General features: G+C 45.8%; 1 protein-coding gene across 4 annotated transcripts in view; it reads left to right on the forward strand.

Moving 5' to 3' along the window:
- The first annotated feature begins 258 nt into the window (after positions 1–258).
- BLNK (B cell linker) overlaps positions 259–20,702 on the forward strand; it is a 73,648-nt gene continuing 53,204 nt past the window's right edge. For 2 of the 4 annotated variants that reach the window (XM_048219051.2, XM_026493760.4), the window contains exon 1: positions 259–514. In XM_048219051.2, the coding sequence (XP_048075008.1) occupies positions 468–514 (47 nt within the window). In that variant the 5' untranslated portion in view covers positions 259–467. The remainder of the gene's footprint in view (positions 515–20,702) is intronic. The other 2 variants (XM_048219052.2, XM_048219053.2) reach the window with 1 other exon arrangement.

Consider the following 20,702-nt stretch of genomic DNA (forward strand, 5'->3'; position numbering starts at 1 on the left):
GAATTGATTATTCTGCTTTTCCTCAAGCCCAGGAAGCTACTGGGGACAGAATGACACCTGCTGAAAACAGGGACTATATGTGTTTGAGACAACAGGAAGTAGTGACCAGCCAGAAGCCAGTCCTGGTCTGGTTACAAATCTGGTTATAAAAGAAAGCAGCTGCAAAGAAATTTGCATGTCCAGTAGGTTTCACTATTAAAGTTTACACAACGTGGAGTAATCAGCCAAGCTGGCTGGCTACCCAGATCACATGATTATGTAGAAACATGAAACTTGACTATGTGCTCGAGCAAGTTTTACTTCTCCCTAGTGTAGGGTGTTTGCCAGCAGCCTGCACTCTCGGAAATCAGACTCAAGTGACTGGGACCCTTGAGATCAAAGGCTTACCATGCTTCTCCCTAGGAGGGCCAGGGACTGCTGACGTGACCACTGACGGTTATTTGTGGCTCTTATAATTAACAAAAAGAATGGACAAGCTTAATAAAATAACTGTCCCTGCCAGTCAGAAGTTGAGGTAAGATTTTCCCCATCCAATACTTCTCCTTCTTCTGCTGCTGCTTCTCCTTTTTTTTAAATGATCTTACTGCATCTGAGAAATCCTGAAATCCTGGAATACTTTGCTAGTTGTAAGGCAGTGGGTGGCAATTGCTATAAGGAAGTAGACTGAGTTTTTAAAGAAATATGTAGGAACAAGTGGGCTTATTCTAGCTGGCTTTTACCATTGAAAGATTAAGGTAGAAGATTCTGGAGAGACAGTTAAAAAAAAAAAAAAAGCCAAGGGCTAAGATTCTGCTAAAGGTCGGCTTTCAGAGTCTGAATACAACAAACTAGTCTAAGGAAGGGTTTATCTCAACCATTTCATTGTGGGTCACTATCGAATGCTTAATGTTAAGGAATATTGTAACCATTTGTGTTCGTTGTGGTTGTACTATCTCTTATTTATTTTGTGGGTGTATATCACATGTGCTTGGGGACGTAAGATCTGTTTTTCCAGTGTTCTTATGTCAGTATAACAATTATCTATAAAAGCTACTTAGAAAGATAAAACCAGAAGTGGCCCAAGGAACAAGAATCAAAAAACTCCTCTGAGCTACGGAAAAGACAATGTCCCAAATTTTGATTTTGAAGATCTTTTTGTCTCATTGTAACAGCATCATAGTTTCTGGAGACTGAAACTTTTAAATGTTCAATGAGTGTTTTACATTCCAACTACTGAAGTTCAAATGAACTTCAGTTTTTCATGGCTGATGTGACACGTGTAGCAAGTATGTTTTCGCAAACAATAAGGAGCCAGAGAATTAGAGCTCTTGAGGCAAAATGTGAGAGATATTAGTCTGAAATTGGCAGTGAGACTGCCCTTCACAGTGAGAATATGGATCTTACACCTGGTAGGTGCTTGGTAAATGGTGGTTTTGAAATGAACTGCTGATCTGGGACGGGTAGACTCTGTCGGCGCAGTCAGCCATTTCAAGGGTGTCTTGGTGAATGCTGTGGTATGACCTGACCGACAGGCTACAAGAAGTTACCTCAGTCTTTCCCTTGGTCTCGAGTCGCTACTCCCTCCTGGATGCGGGGGGGCGGTGAGTCAATGAAACTAGTAAGTGACTGAATGAGTATAAGAAAGGAATTGGAGTAGCCGGAAAAGTTTTCATGGAGAAGATGTTTCAAGAGCTAGGTTTGAGAGGTGGGTAAGACGAAAGTAGTGTGAGAACTGGAGGAAGAGCAATGAGCTGGGAGGAAGGAAATAGAGAAACTGACACTTGGGGCTGGCCTTGAGTACAGTTCATTGGTGGGATGAGGAGGAGGGTGTTCTGTCCAATAGGGACTATGGAGCAGGGTATATGGGACCAGAAGGTCCTGATGAGGTAGGATGTGTAGGTTGGGGCCAGCTCACAAAGGACAGTGAGGGCTCTATCCATGGGACATTAGAGAATGGTTTACAGGGTTAGAGATGTCATGCCAGCAAGCTTACTAAAGGGTGACAGATGAACTAGAGGGGGAGGGAGTTGGGGGCAGGGATACTCTGTAATGGGGGCAGTTTAGGAACCCGAGAATCTAGGGTTATAGGCCTGGACTTGGGGCACAGCAGTGAGAAGGGAAAGGAAAGGAGTCGTAGGAGAGACATGCCAAAGAAACTAACAAGGCATGGATATTAGGGCTTCTCTCAAATGAGCAAGAGGATTTTACAAAGTCCTTTCCAAACATTCCATAACCTGGAGCTATAAGAAGCCTTAGAACCCCTTTTAGGAAATCCAGATGGGAATTTAAATGAAGAAAAGCAATAGAACCTGAATCACTTTATGATTCCCCCCCCCCCCCAGCTGCCTCAGGACAAAGTCCAGTTTAATCACAGAGTGGTGGATAGGCAATATGCAACCATAGATTATAGGGTAGAAAACCAAAATTATATTGTGGATAATCATACACTACACTCATCTGCTTAGGCAGAAATAACTTTTTTTCCACTTGGCTACTCAGTTGTCTTTACAGAATTGGCCTGTTTTGGTAAAATGTGCACTGTTGACGTGGAACTTTTCAAAGAAATGAAATTGTAAACACAATGGACTTGAAGCACCATCTTAAATCTTTTCTGTAATTAGATGGGACGGCGAGGAATAGGGAAATGAAGTACTGGATCCCTGTCGTTTGCGTCCTCTGTCCTGACTAGTTAACACCAGTTCAGAAGGTTGCCTAACTGCAATTATTTGGTGCCAGGTGACAGAGTAAGTGAAGAGTTGTGTTTATATTCTTAGGTTTATCGAAATTTATATGAGAATTTGCTTAAATTCTTAGCCACAAAAATAGATAGTGAGTGTCCATCAAGGGCACATCGTGATCCTGACATAACAATTATTAGCTTAAAAATGGTAGTCATTCATATCATTGTTATTCTTTCTTATTAATTTTGTAGGTACACAATTGATACCCTAACCATTGATCCTTGATAAAGTTTATGTTCATTTCAGTTCTTCTTTTTAGCTCTTTTGGTTGTGTTACTTGTTGATTGTGACAGCAGTGGCATTTAGCTTTGCAAGGACTGCAGGCGTGACAAACACCCCTCCTCCGCCTTAGCCTAAGTGGCTAATACAACTGTTGAGTACAACAGAGTCCTGTCTTGGGTGTCTGGGTCTCACCGCTAGGACTTCCACTTGGAGACCTAATTTCTGGGACATGACTTCTCTTCTCAGGTCTTGGAATCCTCAACTGGAATTTCCAGTTACTTGATTTTTCAAATTCAGTTCTTCAGAAACAAATTCACTGGGGTGTCTGGCTGGCTTACTTGGTAGAGCATGTAACTCTTGATCTCAGAGTCGTGAGTTTGAGCCCCATGTTTGGGTGTAGGAATTACTTTAAAAAAGAAAAAGAAACAAATTCACCTTCTTATCACCTTTCTGCCACTAGCTCCATCTCTGATAGTCCCTGTTCCTATCAACGGTATCGTCATCAGCCCTAACTGTTTCATCCCTGTCTGCACCTCCATTCACCTACCACACCCTGTAGTCTATCTTTTATGATGCTTCCATATATTCTACATATGGCTTTTCTATCACATCATCCTGGATAGGTCCTCATCCCCCCTGTGTCCCCCAGTTTGGACCAGACAATTTCCAAAGTCCCTCTCAGCTCTGATGTTCTGTGATCCTTTAGGCATGGAGACCATTCTCTGACCCCACTGTTTAGCGATGGGCAGCTTTCAAAGATTTTATCCCAAGGCCCTCAGGAAATATTTCCTGATTGAATCATCAGTCCTTAGCTGATGCCCATTCCTTAACAGTGGGGTCAGAGAACACAACCAGACAGCAGCCAAGGAGGTCACCTAGAAGGTTGCTGTTATGTATTTAGAAGGACAATGCAGTCGGAGCCCCAAAAGGTCAAATTTCAATTGCCAATTATTAGCTATGGGTCCTGAGAAAGTCACTCAGCTTCTATAAGCTTCAGTTTCCTCAACAGTCAAATACAACTAGAGATGCCCTCCTCACAGGCTCATTGTGAACACCAAGTAAGACAACATGGGCTGAATGTTATTTGCCTCATGATTAGTATAACAAGTAAATAAAAAGGAAACACAATAACCAGTACTTCAATCCCCACATCATGAGTGACCATTTGGTGTCTCTCTTCCCACTCATGGTAATGGATCCAACCCCCTTTAACTGAAGTGGCAAGCAGAGCAGGAAGCTGCCCAGGGGCTCATGGTGGATAGAGCAACTCTTGAATGTGTATGTGTCTGGGAGCATTTATCTTCTCATTCTTTATAAGCTTAGGGTGAGGCCAGTGGTGATGTGGGAGGGCAAAAAGAAGGCACAGCCTCTAATGGTAGAGATACGATAGACTTTCTGGGAAGTATTTCTCTTCACCTGCCCACCTGCATTATGTCAGCTGAGAATCTGCTCAGCTGGGACATTCATTCTGTGTCACACCAGTGGGTAGAATCCTCAGACGAGACCTCTTTCTCCTTGTGGGCAAGCTGACCAGAGCCACATCACTAGAATTTGTTTAGTGTTTGTACCTTTCAGGATCACCAGCTAAGAAAGCTCAAGGCACTTTACCTCACCCACTCTGGGCATGGTTGTGCCAGGAAAACCCTAAACCAGAGTCCACACATCCAAGGCATCCTCTCTCCTGGATCCAGTGGTTGCCTCCATGCTATGGCTGAACAACTCCCTTCTTTTCATGCAGCTGGCCTCCCAGCGGGCTGTGATACTCTCAACCAGGTGTTCAAGAACCCAACCACGATTACACTGTAGCCAAGCCTCCTACATCAGTGGACTGGAGGAGCCTGGGCTGGTACCAGACGTTTTGGCCACACGTCTACAGATAGTCTCTTGATTGTCCCCCACAGATGACTAACCTTGTCTGTTTGGTGGAGAATCTACTGTTTGGTTCATTTTCAAAGAGGATCTTACTATTGCCAAGCCCATGCAGTGACAACAGAAATCTAGGCTTGTCAGAGAATACGAATAAGAAAAATTGAACGGGGGCGCCTGGGTGGTTCAGTTGGTTAAGCGTCTACCTTCGGCTCAGGTCATGATCCCAGGGTCCTGGGATCGAGCCCCACATTGGGCTCCCTGCTCAGAGGGGAGCCTGCTTCTCCCTCTCCCTGCTGCTCCCCCTACTTGTGTGCTCTTTCTCTGTCAAATCAATCAATATTTATTGATCTTTTTAAAAAAAAGAAGAAAAATTGAATGACAGCTTGCTGCAGGGAAACCGAGAGCTCTCTGTGGCTTTTTTAGTAACCCTCTAGAAGCATCCTTCTGCTGTCCTCCCAAAGGCATGACTGCGTCATTTAGATCAGTGCTTCTCCACCGGGGGCACTTTTGCCCTCCAAGGGACAGCCGATGTCACCACTGGGGAGGGGAGTGCTACTGGCACCGAGGAGGTAGACGCCAGGGGTGCTGCTAAACATCCTGCCTTTACAGAGCAGTTCTCCCAGCGAAGAATTACCTGCCCCCAAATTTCACTAGTGCTGCTACTGAGGAATGGATTCAGACCAGTAATGAATTCTGTCTGGGACTGGAAGCACTTCTTCATTTGTATGTTCTTACAGAGACGGTATGTAGTCAACGTTCAGAATATATATCTTTGCAATTGATGGGCCTCTGCTCACTGGGCTGATTTTCCTATATCCGGGACGTTTTGGGTGAGGGGTTGCCAAGAGAAGGGCTGGAGGTGCTTGGGCCTGTATTTCAATGAGTTGTTGCTGTTGTTGTTGTTGTTTTAATTTAGCGTCAAACGAAACTAGATCCCACGAACTCTGTGAACCATGGGGTGTACACTGTTCCCTCCTGGGTAGAGAAGTAAGAGGAGGAAAGATCCCCAGACATAAAGTCATCTTGGAATAGTCTCTGTTTCTACCTCTGTAAGCGGACTGGTAAACCATGAGTGGAAACCCTTAGACTTGGGATAGAAAGCAAATTAAGTGATAACATAGCTCTTAGGCAGTCCAGGGGTTTATGGATCTGATCCTATGGCCAAACTCTGCACAGAGATGGGTACACTGTGCTTGTCCTAGAGCAGAATGTGTTGCCCTGAGGTCCATGTGCAGAGCATTATGGGATAAAAGACAGATCAAGGGGTGGAGGGGAGATGATGTGTATCTGTCCACCCTTTAACGTCTTCTCGGTCCCATGTGAAGATCCTGCTGTGCAGCACGGATCGGAATAGCTCTGCCGTCACCTGGGATAGTTTCTCCGGCTGCTGCAGTAATCCCCCTTTCTTGCCTGGTCTCTCCCTGGGGCCACTGGTATAGGTTTTGTGAAACTGATAGATGGTTGTTGAGGAGGCAGCTTTTCTTTAAAAGACTTTATGCCAGCCCTATTATGAAGCAAGCCTATATCCAGCCTCCCATGACTCTTTAGGTTGGTGTCAATTTAATCTAGAGGTGAGTAGGTTGCCTGATTCTCTCACACTATTGGGAACGGTGAGAGGATATGTATGCGAGGGACCCAGGCTGGCATGGGGCTGCTGTATGTGGTAATGTCAGATGCTCAAGGCTCCTGGGGGACTCTACATCCTGCTCCCGAGCCAAAGGGGCGATGATGCTCTTGCCCCCTGTAGATGGGACCTGAGAAAGGGTCCCAAGGATGGGACCAAGGAAACCACCTGAGTCAGCTTAACCAGACTCTGCCTCTGTAGGATAGTGGTCAGAGGGGCTGCCACAGTCTCCCCATCAGACACATTGTGTCTCTTGCTTTGTGATTCACATCTGTCAGCCCCCCTTAAATCTCACTGACCTGGGGTCATTCTGCTTCTTCCACATGATCCTGTGTCTCTCTATTAGCTCAGGGTTGTTGGTGTCTAAGCCTCAGGGGCAGCTTTAGCTTTCTCATTGCACACACTCGCTGGGCTTCCTGGGCCCACAGGGACCAGCACACGGTCAGAGGTTCAGAGGATGGCACACCTGTTGCTCCAGAAAGGGGCCCCACCTGCTGATTGGGTAGAATTCCAGCCGCCGTGTGAATCTTGTCTCCAGATCAGGGGAGCGGTGAACCCTGAAGTGGGACTCTGGCTTGCAGGCTCCCCGGTCCGGGGGCCTCAAGGCTCCCAGCATGTCGTAGGGCAGTGGTTTCTGATCCAGGCTCTGATGCTGGAGCGCGCACGACTTGCAGTGCAAACCCTCTCTTGGGGAGCTGTACCTCAGGTCCGTAGCTTCTGCTGTGCACGAGCCTCCCTGGTGGCTCGTGTGTTCTCATACCCAGTTCTACACATGTCCATGAGAAGGCTAGTCTTCCTTCCCAGCCTGTACCCTGTTCTCCCACTGAGGGCTGGCAGCTCCCACGAAGCTCCTCCTGGGTTGGACCCCCATCCTCCTGCCAGTCCTACCTCACCTCCCTCTTGAAAGGGCATCTGTGGGCAGCTCCACCAGCAGGCTTATTTTTGACTTGATGTTTTTACAACCCTTTAACAGCATTCTGGTCTAGACCCCCAAATAGGCCATGTTCCCCAGTTCAGCGTGGCTGTTTCAGTGATCACTTCAAAACCAGACAAGGAAGCAGCTTAAGGAGCACGTTGCTTCTCCTCGATGAGCCACACTTCTCTGGTGTGGCCACTTTGCTGGGAAAGGACCGCACTACCCCAGGGGCGTCCTTGTCTCCCACAAACTAGCTCTCAATTTTATCCCTTCCTAACATGGAGGGAACGTGCAACAGAAAGCCCTGAGCTCCGGAGGTGGGTGGCCATGCAGCCACCCAGGCCCCATTCTCCCAGAGCCCCAGGCTTGGTTTAACGCTCTGCTCTTGCAGTCCTATAAGTCTTAATAATTTTGACCAAGGGATCCTGCATTTTCATTTTACACTGGCCCCCAGAAATGCTGAAGCCAGTGCTGGCCATAGGTCCCCTGAGCCTGCTCCCCCTGCTCTCTGTAAGGACACACATCATCAGTGCAGAAGCTCCCACCCAGATCACAGAGGTCTCCTGGCAAGGACCTGAGAGGCCATCTCTTTTGCTCCTTTATTTTGGAGGCAAGAAAGCTGAGGCCCAGAGACGTGAAGTCACGATCCAAGCTCACAACAGCAGAGCCCACTCCAGGACCATATCTCCCTGTTTGCCTGTGAGGAGAAGGGAGAGCGCCCACCCACCCCACCCCTTTATTAGCCCGGTGTCCACCCCCCTTTATTAACCCTCTGTCATGTACTGGGCAATAAAGCTTAGTCTAGCTTAGTCTGTATTCTATATTTTCCCTAAGCATTTTTTTTTTAAACTAAAAGGCAACTAATTCACTGGTGAGAAACCCCAGTGAAGTCCCGCAGAACCATGCCTGTCAGGATTTCAGGCTTGTACGTGTTTCCTGGTCCAGACTTGAATTCCATGCTGACCCAGCACATCTGGTATCTACAGATACATAATTTTTAAAGAACGCTCCCACAATAGTTTATGTCATCTGAGAGCGAGTTGTAATTATAAAGAGAAGAGTTGGTCTTACACATAGAGCACAGAGGACCCATGTGGTATAATTGAAGAAGTGCTTGGAAAGGTGTTTTTGTTGTACTGGAAAGATGATGATCTTTGAAATCAGGCAGGCCTGGGTTTGAACGCTTCTCTGCACTTCCTAGCTCATGGTCTTTGAGAAGGTCACTTAATCACTTTTCACCTCAGCTTTTCCATCTGGAAAGTAATGTCCTCTATCATTATAATAATATATAACATAATAGGGGTGTTGCAACAGTGAATGTGTTAGACAGAGAGGAAGAGCTCAATGGATGCTTCCTTCCCCCACATCCCACCCGGCTGGGGCTGTCCCCCAAATTGCGTCATTAGAAAGGCATCCACGTGGGATAAGGCAGTGTGTCTCAGAGTCTTGGCTCAAAATTAAACCTCACTAAGCATAATAGGTTAAGGCATTAAAGCACTATCTGTCCCCAGCACCCCTGCGGGCTGGAGGGCTGATGGCTGGGCTCTTCTCTCCCACACAGAGGTGGCTCAAACAACAGTTGTTGGCTGAGAGAATGGAACACTGTTCAGGAAGGAACTGGTGATAAGAAGGAGGGAACGGTCGGAGGAGGGAGACCATAGCTAAGCAAAGGGAGTTGGGGGTGAGCGGCTGTGGCTAGGGGTACTCCCTGGAGGGTGGTGACCTGAGCTCAAAGGTGAAAAGAAGTGTCCTCCCCGTTGAATTTGTTGTTGTTGTTGACTTTTTAACTTCACTGGGTTCAAAGTGTAAAAAGCTGCAAGTAGAAGAATAATCTCTTAAGCACTAAAGCCTCGTGATGTCCACAGCAGATCCCTGCAAGGAAGGAAGCAGGCACTTTATTCTAGTGCAAATCACTATGACAGAATAACATACAAACATGAGAAATACACTTCCAAAAAGAAAATGCCAAATGTAATACCAAATCCTTGGAAAACTGGGGCCTCGAAGTCTATGTGACCATTTTGCCTTTTAAACTGTCTTTACAGCCTTTTCAGGGTCAAAGTCCTTTTTTTTATTTTATTTTTTCACAATAGAAGGTCTTTTCATTTCTTATCATCTCCACATTCAAAAATGTTCACATTTGCAAACCAGTCACAGATGACTGGACCTAATATACCTGACGAAAGCCAAAAACAACCTTTTTACGTGATTAAAACGAGCAATTTGGGCAAATACCTCCAAATAAAATGGGGGAAATCTGCTTTGAAACTGCTAATGACCATTTTGTGAGGACGAGGCTCCCTTTGCGGTGACGCACACCTTCTGCAGCTGGATGAAGGTCGCTGCAAGCGTTCTGAGTGTCCTGAAGGCTGCTGACTTGCACGCTTTGAAATGGTTGAAATGGTGAATTTTACATTAAGTGTATTTTACCACAATAAAAAAATTGATAATGAAATTATTTTCCATACTTACTATAAAATATTATCTTTCAGGGACCCATGATCATATTTTTATTTGACCAATTAGATATTATTTCAAAGTGTTTTTTAATATATTATTAATAAGCACTTCTGGATGGTTTTTAAGAATTGCAATGCTTTTTTTTCCACTTCCATCCCTACCCCTGATATTCCCCAATATCTCTTTTTACTCAGATATCAGTGAAATGAGCCTGAGTCTAATTTTTTCAAGGAATTGGAAATACTGTTCTCAAAATCACACTTTACTCCTTGAAAATATCTTTGCTCTTAGCTATTGAAATGGATGCCCAGAGAAGTGGGTGACAATATTATATTGTACCATGTAGACATAGGCAAGACTCATTTTCTTTTTTCCCATCAAGGTTAATCTTTAAAGGAACAAGCTCAAATTCTTAAAAACACATTCCTTCTCTAGAATCACGTAGACTTACGTTTTCGGCATTTTCCAAAACAAGATTAGAATTACATATCAGGTCGCCTTACAAATTTGTTGTTTGGGAGTCATCAGTCCCACATGGTAATTTTCATGCTGGTGGAGGAGAGACCGTGAACATAGCAAAACTTCTGCCGTGTGCACCGTGTTAGAACCAAGAGTATACCGAAGCTGAGCACAGTGTCAGGATTAAATAACATGACGTCTGGGGACTCTACCAAACCAACAGTCTGTCATCTGTGGATACAGGAGCCTCCTGGAACTTTTTTGGGTTTTGCAATTTGCTTGTGTATCGATCGTTTTGGGGAAGAGATTTCCCTTTACCCAAGCCCGTCTCTGCTGCATGACTGGCTGAGCACAGAGACCAGCAAGGTTGCCACGGTGCCCAGAGGAAGGAAAGGGCTGCCTCCCTGCAGGCCCCGCAAATCAGGTAGGGGGAAGAGCTGTGACAGATTCTACTGTCACACCAAGTGGCAAATCTTCTAAGATCTTCTTAAGTTTAGCATATTTTCTTTGCCATCTCATCAGTCTCGGGATGCCGCATCCCACGCCTAGCTGCCTCTGATAGGGTAAAGCGTGCCAGATTTTTTTTTTTTTTTAAGGATTCAGGGTATTAGTAGGATCATCCCTACTCCTGTTTGTGCCAAGTCAGCCCAGTTTGTGTCTGCTTATAACCCAGATCAGCACTTCAGACGTGCCAAAGACGACCACAAAGTACTTGCAGATCTCGGTAGGAAAAAAAAGGAAAGAAATGGTAGAGTGTTTGGAGAAACTTGCAAGTTACTTTCTCTGGTTAATGGGTGGTTAAGAACCCTGACAGTGAGATGCTTGCAGGTAGGGGCACGCAATCCTCCACTGCAGGGCTCCCAGGTGGTCTCTCTGACTAGGGTGCTGAGAAGGGACCCATGGGGACATGGTGCTCCGGGCTCTCTCCATGAGTCCAGCCACTCTGCTGCTCAACATGTCCCAGACCCCAGAGGGCACCCCAACCACGTTCCCGCCCTCCCCTCACCTGCCTGCACTACTCTCTCCCCATTCTCCTACCATCTGTCTCTTCCTCTTTGTTCTCTGCCCCTCCCTAAAGACAGAAAAAGGCCCCTAGGAGCCCGCGCTCCCCTTTGGCAACAAGTCAGCTCTTGGGGCCAGCAGCAGGGCAGTAGTGGGGCACAAGTGTCCCCAGTAAAACTGCTTGGTTGATAGGGGGATTGGATGTCTTCTCCAGGGACGGAGAGACAGAAGTGCCCAAAGAGGCACTGCTGAAGCCCACCACCTGCCCGGGGGAGGGGTCAGGCTGCAACAAGCCAGCGCAGGTTATCCAGGGGCGGGTGGGTGCAAGGGCTCTGGACTCAAAAGCCCTGGTTTTGAACCCCAGCTGTCATTTACTAAGTGTAGGACCTGGGGCAAATTACTTAACTTCTCTGAGCAAAAACTGAGATCATCACAGCAATGTGAGTATACAATGTACATGTGAGTACACTACAGATCTAGACACTCAGAAGTAATTAAGATGATCCATTTTGTGTCATGTGGTTATTTTTTTTATCACAATGAACAATGAGGATAATAGAAGGACCTACCTCACAGGGTTGTGAGAGTTAACTGAGGTAATGCGTGCAAAGCACCTGGCACATAATACATGCTCACTAAACGCTGGCTTCTGTTGTTGCTGTCGATTATCCGAGTGACCACCAGCACAGCTTCCTGGCCTTGGACTGTAACCGTGGCTTGTGGCCTGTGGCACAAGAAGGTAGAACAATCCCTGCCATGGAAAACCTGAGCTTCTGGCAGGAGCCTCGAGCTGTGTGTGGAAAGGGAAAGAACAGGGTGTGATGGAAAGAACCGGGGAATCTTTAGCTAATCAATCTTGGGGCAATGGCAACATTTCTCTAGAACTTAGTTTCCTCCCTTATAACAAGGGGGGATTGACCCAGGATATCCCTAAATCTCTCCCGCTGCCAAATATCTGTGACTACCTTAATGACAGGCAAACCTAGGAGTTGGGTTTCCAAGCTGTGTGGTCTGAGACAAGCTTCATGATCTCTCTGGGCCTGGGGATCTGCATCTGTGAAATGGGGCAGGGGTGCTAACTCAGCCTCAGGAGGCTTCCTCCACCATGGAAGGGGCTTTCAGAACTTCCGTGCCATCTCCAGCAAGAGCTCACTTTCTAGAAGGAAGAAGCCCCCTCAGCTGCTGAATTTGCAAATCTAAATATAGCACCAGTGATGCCACAGGAAGGAGGGGCATGAGGAAGCTGAGCAGGGACTGGGAGAGGCTGTGGAGAGGCAGAAGGGGAGCCCAGATTGGACAGGCTCTGCCGCACGCAAATAGAAGAGTCAAGAAAAAGTGGCATTCTGTTTCAAAATGATGGTTTGTAACCAGAGATTTGAGCTTTGAGACAGAAATTATCCAAAAGAAAGATACTTCGTGTGAATCAGAGAATCCCCCAGTCCTCTGGTTTCACGTAAGTCAGAAGGTTTTTGTCACTCGATTAGGGGGGCAGAAGGGACCTCTTCCCTGCATTCCCAGAGGGAAGGATTTGTGTTCAGGTTCGTTAGCTCTGTCCTGCACGTGCCTTTCTCTGTGTGTATTTGCCGAGTACTTGTGGACTGAAGAAAACAAATACAGGTCTTGTATAAAAACAAAAAACAAGCCATTAAACTGTAAGAGTGACCCTCCCCCATCAGTAAATGAAGGTAAATAGTATTTTAAGATAATATTTTAAAAATCAAAATTAAGGACCAAAAAAAAAAAAAGTTCATGATGAACAATATGTTGACAATTTAAATGAAGACAGGACCAGTATTACCAATTTATTTTGCCTCAGGCCCCAGGACAGTCCACCTTGTAGTCATCAGTTCTTTCTTCTGCCCAGCTGAGGCCCTAAAGGGCATCTTGATGTTATCCCTCCAGTATCCCCCTACCTTGGGCTGGGCTTTCCTACTGGTCTTCCGGCTACCAGTGTCCCCAGGCCGAGGCCTTCCTCCATTCTTCCCCACTAATCAGGACCCAACTTTGAGGAAGGGTTTTCACGGGTTTCCTGCTGCCTATAACCCATCTCCTTGGCCCGACTAACAAGGCCCTTGACTCCCTGTCCCCATCCTCCAGCTCATTTTCGACTACACCCTTCCCCAGCACCCCATATCCTGCTACTCTCAGCTTTTCACCAGACCCCAAACATCACAGCCAATTTCACGTCTCAGACTTTGCCGTTGCGATTCCTGCACACGGCTGCTGTTCCTCACTCTTCTGCTTGGTGGATTTCTGTTTTCCCAGCAGGATCCAGCTCCCAGGACACTTCATTTTCAAACCTCAAGTCAGCCACTCCCTTCTAAGGGTCTCACAGCCCTCTGATCCGCCCCGTGCCCAGCAAAGAATACTTTCTATTTTTACGTGTCTGTATCATATGAATTTCTAGAGATCTGCCTGTATTCCTTCCATAAACTGAAGAAACAAAACTATTTTGAGTTTAGGAAAGAAAGTTTAAGCTACAGCATAGAAAAGATGTCCCCATGAACCAGATCACAGTTCAGAAGTGGCGGTTAGCACTGGAGATGAAATGACCAATCCGTAGGGCTGCTGGAAGTGTTATAAATCCAGGGTAGACAGAAGTAGAATGCAGAGCCGCGGAAGACCTGAGCGTCCCTGTAATCCAGTCTTCTCAGTTTACAAGAGAAAATGAGGCACTTAGTGACAGCAAGAACTGCTCAGATAGTCAGAGCCAGGAAGCAGCGGAGATTAGAGTAGAATCTACCTCTCTGGACTCCAGTCCTAAAGTGGCCTCCTTCCTGTGCCCGAGAAATTATCTGGAAGAGAGAAGGAGCCACTTAAGCTGGGCCTTGGGCTGAGGGGATGGAATGAGAACAATTGTGGGTTCATAGCAGTGGGTTAATTATGTCTAAAAATGTCTGGTTGGGTCCAAATTCTGAAGGCCTTTGAATGCCAAGCAAATGAGTTTGTACTTTATCATGCGGGAAACGGGGAGACCTTGAAGACTCTTCATTCGTGGGGTGGCACGATGAAGAGGGGTAGTGCAAGAAAATGCATTTGGAGGAGGGGAGAGATGGAAGGAGGGAGACCAGAGGGGCGGCCACACGCCTTGTCCATTGCCCGCCAGATCACAATGGCTGTGACGGCAGGAGGGGGAACGAGGAGACAGAGACAGGTAAGGTCATCTAGAGGTGAACTGCCACAAGTGATGACAGGAGATGAAGAGTCAGACAGAAAGAAAGGGTCCAAAAAAAGCCCAGGGGTTTCAAGCCTGAAAATCCAAGGGTACCAGATTCTAAATTCTGTTGTCTTCTTATTCTCTTCCTTATCAGAGGTCTTCAACTTTCTATAATATGCTTGTGTTGAAATTTTAACAGCAAAAATAAAATATACTATAGAAATGATGAGTAGCATCCTAAAAAGAATTCCAGAGTCAATAATAGGAGATCATTTAAACACCTAAGAAAGGAGAAAGTCAGATAAAGGATCAGCAGACCTGGTGATGATCGTTATGTTTTTAAAAATTCGTTCATCGTGTAAAGTAGTTAAGAGAACAGATGACTTCTTCACTTCTATATATATACCAAGGAAAATGTTAGAGAGATTGCTACTCCAGAATGATCTTAGGAACATATATGTTGGAGGTACTGGCCAGATGTGAGAATACAGATGTTCTAAGGTACCAAACCAAGTAGATGTAGGTAATTCACAGGAAAGAGCCGGCTGTCAGGGGGGTTCCAGGAGCTCAGAGTGAAAAGGCAGGATTATTCGGGAGACAGCGTGGAGCTGCTGCAGGCTCTTGAGGAGGGTGTGGCCTGGTGCAAGCTGGGGTTTAGGAACAGGAGTGGAGAAGGGCCCTGACAAGCCCTCACCCACAGAGGACCAGCCCCACGGATCCCGAAAAGATAAAACTCCAGCCCCGACCTTGGTTCAGATTTGGGGAGGAAGAAGAAGGAAGGATTTATCTGCTCTTTTGTTTGCAAAGGCTCTCTTTCGTCTGAGACCCTCTTTAATCCATTCCTAAATCCAGATTAAACAAGGATTTTCTCTGATTAACACTGCTTTGCATTCCACCTTTCCTGGAAAGATCAAAGTGCAAAACCCCTCTAAAACCTGCCTTTCACTGTCCTCTGTGAATGCATCAAGGAGCTAAAAGGAAAGCAAAATGTTCTCTGATCCTTCTATTTTATTTCTACTAAATTTCAAAAAATACACTTCTTGCAGATAATACCATCTTTTAAATCATCTCCTGTGTTTAATACAAATTACTGGAAAGGTATTTTGTAAAATAGACTCGTTTTTGGTGATCTGGCCAAACCATCCATGTGCAGCTGCCTTCCCAGTGCTTCCTTGGTGCTGATTGGAGCCCTGCATCCGCCAGTCTACCCTTCCTGCATCTGCTCTGTCCCTCCACATCCCGGGGCTGCCCTCGGCCTGCAGATACCTTTCTGAAGGGCCGTCAGCATCTATGGATTCCTCTCCTCATGCTCTCTTAGCCGGTGGGTCTTTCCAGGGGAATCTACAAATGGCAATGCTGCCAGTGGTGCTCAACCTTGGCCACGCATCAGAAACCCCTGAGAGCCAGTGGTGTGGGGGGAGCCTTGGATATGAGGATTATTCAAAGCACCCTAAGTGACTCTAATATTTAGCCCAAATCAAGACCTCCTTCTCCTCCTCCAAGAAGATGTATAGAGACTGCCCATCAATGTAATCTCTTACCTTCAATTCAAAAAATACTCATTGAACAAGGCTGAGCTGTTTGTGTTCAGCTCCAGGAGCTGGGGACCCCACTCTGTGCCAGGTTGCCAGGGAACAAAAGGCAGGCAGACAGAAAGTATCTCTGTGTCAGATTTGTATTGATCTGACCCTACGTGAAGGTAAAAGCCTGGTCGTTGGCACCCACAGCTCATTCTTTCTGCCCTTTTCCCTGTTGAGAGCAGACATCACACCCTTGATTAAAGCTCTTATTTGCCAGTATGTTAATTTCCTGGGGAGAGACAGTGTCTGCGCAAGCCTTCAGCATCCCATTAGGGAGTAAAGTTTTGCCGTTAAAGATATCTCAGCTATAGAGGCAGGTGGAAAAATACTCTGGCGGTTGGGGGGGCCTTCTTTTGTGCTCCTTGTGATTAAGCCTGGCCTAGAAGCAGATAAACCCACCGTGCTTCCTTTAATAAAGATTCTCAGCCGTCTGTGTGCATAAGAATCACCAGTCCCAAGAAGCTTGTTAAAATGCAGATTGCTGGGCCCCAACTGGGATTTTTTATTCCATTGAGATGGTCGAGGGCCCAGCAATCTGAATTTTTGTTTTTAATGTAATTTAAGTTTTTGGCAAGCACAGTATTTTTACTTGTACTAAACTTAGTGTTGATTAAAATGCTCTCTTCTTACACTTGAATACAGCTAACTATATGGAAGCATTTGTCAGTACTAAAGGCACCCTAAGAACCCAAAATAATTCATCTTTTTGCGAAAGTATTTCTGTAGGTTAGAGATCAAAATGGCACTCATATCAGGGCACATAAGTACCTCGTTTTATGCAGAACTGTGGTTAGCGGGTGATTCCCACATGCTGGCGCCAATCAGCCACGCCAGGCTGGGGAGTGACCAGCCCTCCCTGCCACCGCCCATCACCCTCCCCCCAAAACAAACAAACAGAACAACAAGAATAACAGAGACACCGCACAACCAAACCCAATTCTGGAGCACCTTCTGGCCTGGAGGAGATCAACCCCGGTGGGAAGGTACCCCCTTCCCATCTCTAGTGCACGTCGCTGACAGGAGTTTTGTTCCTGGTCTAAGTCAGTTCCCAGGATCTTCTGCAAGAAGAGCCACTATGATGAACCAAAAAGGCCGGTGTGGGCAGGTGCTTTACATCCATTATTTATTCTCTTCATAGCAACCCCGCGAGGTAGATATCTTCATTTTACAGGTGCTAGAGTTTGGTAGTCTTCAGACCACACGCTAAAAAACACTGTTTCAGAGAGTGATCTGGGTTTGAAGGAACAGGAGGTTCAGAACCTGAGATGGACTCTCTCCTGCCCCTCGGGCTCAACCCCCTGATCCAAGGTCCCCAGAAACAAGGCCTCCAGCGGATCTTCTCCACACCTCTTGATCCTGGTCTGCTCAGGTCTGGTCTGGTCTTCTCTCTCCCCTCCCTCAAGTATAGGGGCCCTGACATTTCACGGCTCCCTGTCACACCCACCCAGATCGGAGTTCCAGCTCATTAAAAGCCCCTCCGTTTGCAGGGGGAGGAAAGGTACAGGGAAAGACTGGCTGGCTAAGCAGACAAAGCCTCAGGACCATGCTCACTTATGAAAATGTTTGAGATCTAAGTGGAAAATGCAGATTACGAAATATCAAGTATGATCTTAGTTATGTCAGATCTATACCTACTCTACATGTGTAGCAAAACACTGGGAGGCTGGTTAATTAAATGTTAATAGTGGAGGTTGGAATTAAGAGTGGCATTTTAAGTATTATTTCCAAATTTTGATACAATGAACATCTGTTTTGTGTGGCCACTGTGATAGTATTGTACAAAAATAGTTTCACTGCCCTAAAAATCCCCTGTTCCACCTATTCATTCTTCCCTTCCTCCTCCCAAACTCATGACAACCACTGATCTTTCTACTGTTTCCATAGTTTTGCCTTTTCCAGATTCCAGTTGGAATCATACAGTACACATAGCCCTTTCAGGCTTTCAGGATTAATTCACTTAGCATATATTACATTTCTTTTTATCAGAAATAAAGTTACAAAATTAAAAACTGTACAACCTATGTGACCAGCCACTCCTTACTTGGGACTCCAAAGAAAAAAGGTCACATTCCTTTTTGCCATTCAAAATACAGTACCCCTTATCCCACATTTACCAGATTTCCTGACGTTGGCCTTCTGGGAGTCCCACGGTTGCTTACACATCCCACACTGCTCCTTCCTGGCTCGTGCCTGTCTCCAGATCCAGGAGCCCCTCTTCGTGGAGCCATTTTCCCCCGACTCCTCCCACCCCCACCCCCACCCCCCACACTGTGGTGAAGATGGCATCCTCCAGGCTCCATGTGGATTTCTGAGGCTCTTTCCATTTTCGGCCACAGACCCTTTCCTCATTGCCGCACAACCCAACAGACTTGTTAACACATAGTAAGTCTGTGCTGAAATTTGGGGAATAACAGAAGGGAAGCACAACACAGAGAATGATTTATATTCGTTACTAGACAAGGCTTCGCTCAGCCTCCTGGATCCTTCTTCAGGTCTTCCCAGCTTTGCTCCCAGCCATAGACCATTCCAAGGGCCAGCTCACCTCTGCATTTTAGAAATCCTTCTAGAGGTCGACCTGTGAAGGGACCAACAACCAGGAGGCCCCAGCAAGATGGGAAACGCACAGGTAGCAAAGCCCAAGACCTGTCCACCACATGCTCAGCTTCCTCCCTTCCTGTTCTGGAGAAGAGTCTTTGCAGGCTGAGTGACAGCCCGTTTCCCCAGGCAGGGATATGGTCATATCTTAGTCCCAACGTCACCAAATGGTCCTGACCATGTGGCTCTACGCCAAGCAGGTCCAGCCCCATTTTCCATTGTTGCAAATGGGAGGGGCATGTTCACCTGCACCCCCCTCATGGCCACTCTGCTGCTTTGGCAGACTGTGGTTCAAGAAGAAAGCACATGACTCTAAAATAAATGAAAATGTACAGGCAGAGGGTAGTCTAAATCCACACAGAGAAAAGCTGAGAGTCCCACAAAGGAGGGGCAGCCCAGAAAAACCCACGCCCCAGTGAGGCTCACCAGTGAGGTTGTTGAACTGACCGCTCAGCTTCGTTGTCTGAAACTTCAGCTTCATCGTCTGAAGCTTCCCCTGGGATTCAGGAGGACTCCTCGAGTTTTCCCCAAGCATCTATTTGCTTAACTAAGGCACAACTGAAAGGCCCACAGCACAAAAGGGTGTTGTGCACAAAAGGGTGGTCTCTGGGCCAGTGAAGTTGGGAAGCAAATTGTTAGAAATGCAAATTCTCTGACCCACTCTGGACCCACCCAATCAGAGGCTCTAGGCGCGAGGCCCACCTTCTGCATTTCAATAGCCCTCTTGGTGATTCAGGTGTAGTTGAAGGAGAGAAGCCACTTCTCTGAAGGCAGAAAACTGCTAGTAACTTTCAATGATTTGTCCAACTCAGAATATATGGGATCTAAATCTTTTAAGATCCAGGCTCAGCCTGGATCACACTACTTCAGGATGTTGTTAAAAACTAAATTTGTTGTCATTAATTCAAAAGCTTGGAAAAAAATTTTAATTCAGTGACAAAGGAGTGAATGTATAATTTGATTTGGCTTATATGAGTAATAATTATAATTATTTGTATAATCTGCTTACCATTTTAAAATGCTGACATGCCATGCTACTTAAAAGTATGTATTAATGTCTTTTTTTTTTATTTTTTCAAGATTTTATTTAAATTCAAGTTAGTTTTAGTTTCAGGGGTAGAATTTGGTGATTCATCAGTTGCATATAACACAATACCCAGTGCTCATTCCATCAAGTGCTCTCCTTAATGCCCATCACCCAGTTACCCATCCCCCCACCCTATCCCCTCCAGCAACCCTCAGCTTGTTCCTTCTAGTTAAGAGTCTCTTATGATTTGCCTCTCTCTGTTTTTCTCATTTTATTCTTCCTTCCCTTCCCTTGTGTTCATCTGCTTTGTTTCTTAAATTTCACATATGAGCGAAATCATATGTTGTCTTTCTCTGACCAGCTTATTTCGCTTAACTTAACAACCTCTAGTTCCATCCACATCATTGCAAATGGCAGGATTTCATTCTTTTAGATAGCTGTGTAATATTCCATTGTGTATATATACCACATCTTCTTTATCCATTCATCTGTCAATGGACATCTTCTCATATTTCGACTATTGTGGGCATTGCTGCTATAAACATTGGGGTGCATGATCACTGTGATCACTTGGAATCACTATGTTTGTATCCTCTGGATAAATCCCTAGTAGTGCAATTGCTGGGTCATACGGTAGTTCTATTTTTAACTTTTTGAGGAACCTCCATACTGTTTTCCAGAGTGGCTGCACCAGTTTGCATTCCTACCAACAGTGCACGAGGGTTCCCCTTTCTCCACATCCTTACCAACATCTGATGTCTCCTGACTTGTTAATTTTAGCCATTCTGACTAGTGTGAGGTGGTATCTCATTGTGGTTTTGATTTGTATTTCCCTGATGATGACTGATGTGGAGCATTTTTTCATGTGTCTGTTGGCCATTTGTATGTCTTCTTTGGAAAAATGTCTGTCCATGTCTTCTGCCCATTTCTTGACTGGATTGTTTATTTTTGGGGTGTTGAGTTTGATAAATTCTTTATAGATTTTGGATATTAGCCCTTTATCTGATACGTCATTTGCAAATATCTTCTCCCATTCCACGGGTTGCCTTTTAGTTTTGTTGATTGTTTCCT

The sequence above is a fragment of the Ursus arctos genome, unplaced genomic scaffold, assembly GCF_023065955.2.
Source record: "Ursus arctos isolate Adak ecotype North America unplaced genomic scaffold, UrsArc2.0 scaffold_7, whole genome shotgun sequence".
In the NCBI taxonomy this organism is placed as follows: Eukaryota; Metazoa; Chordata; class Mammalia; order Carnivora; family Ursidae; genus Ursus; species Ursus arctos.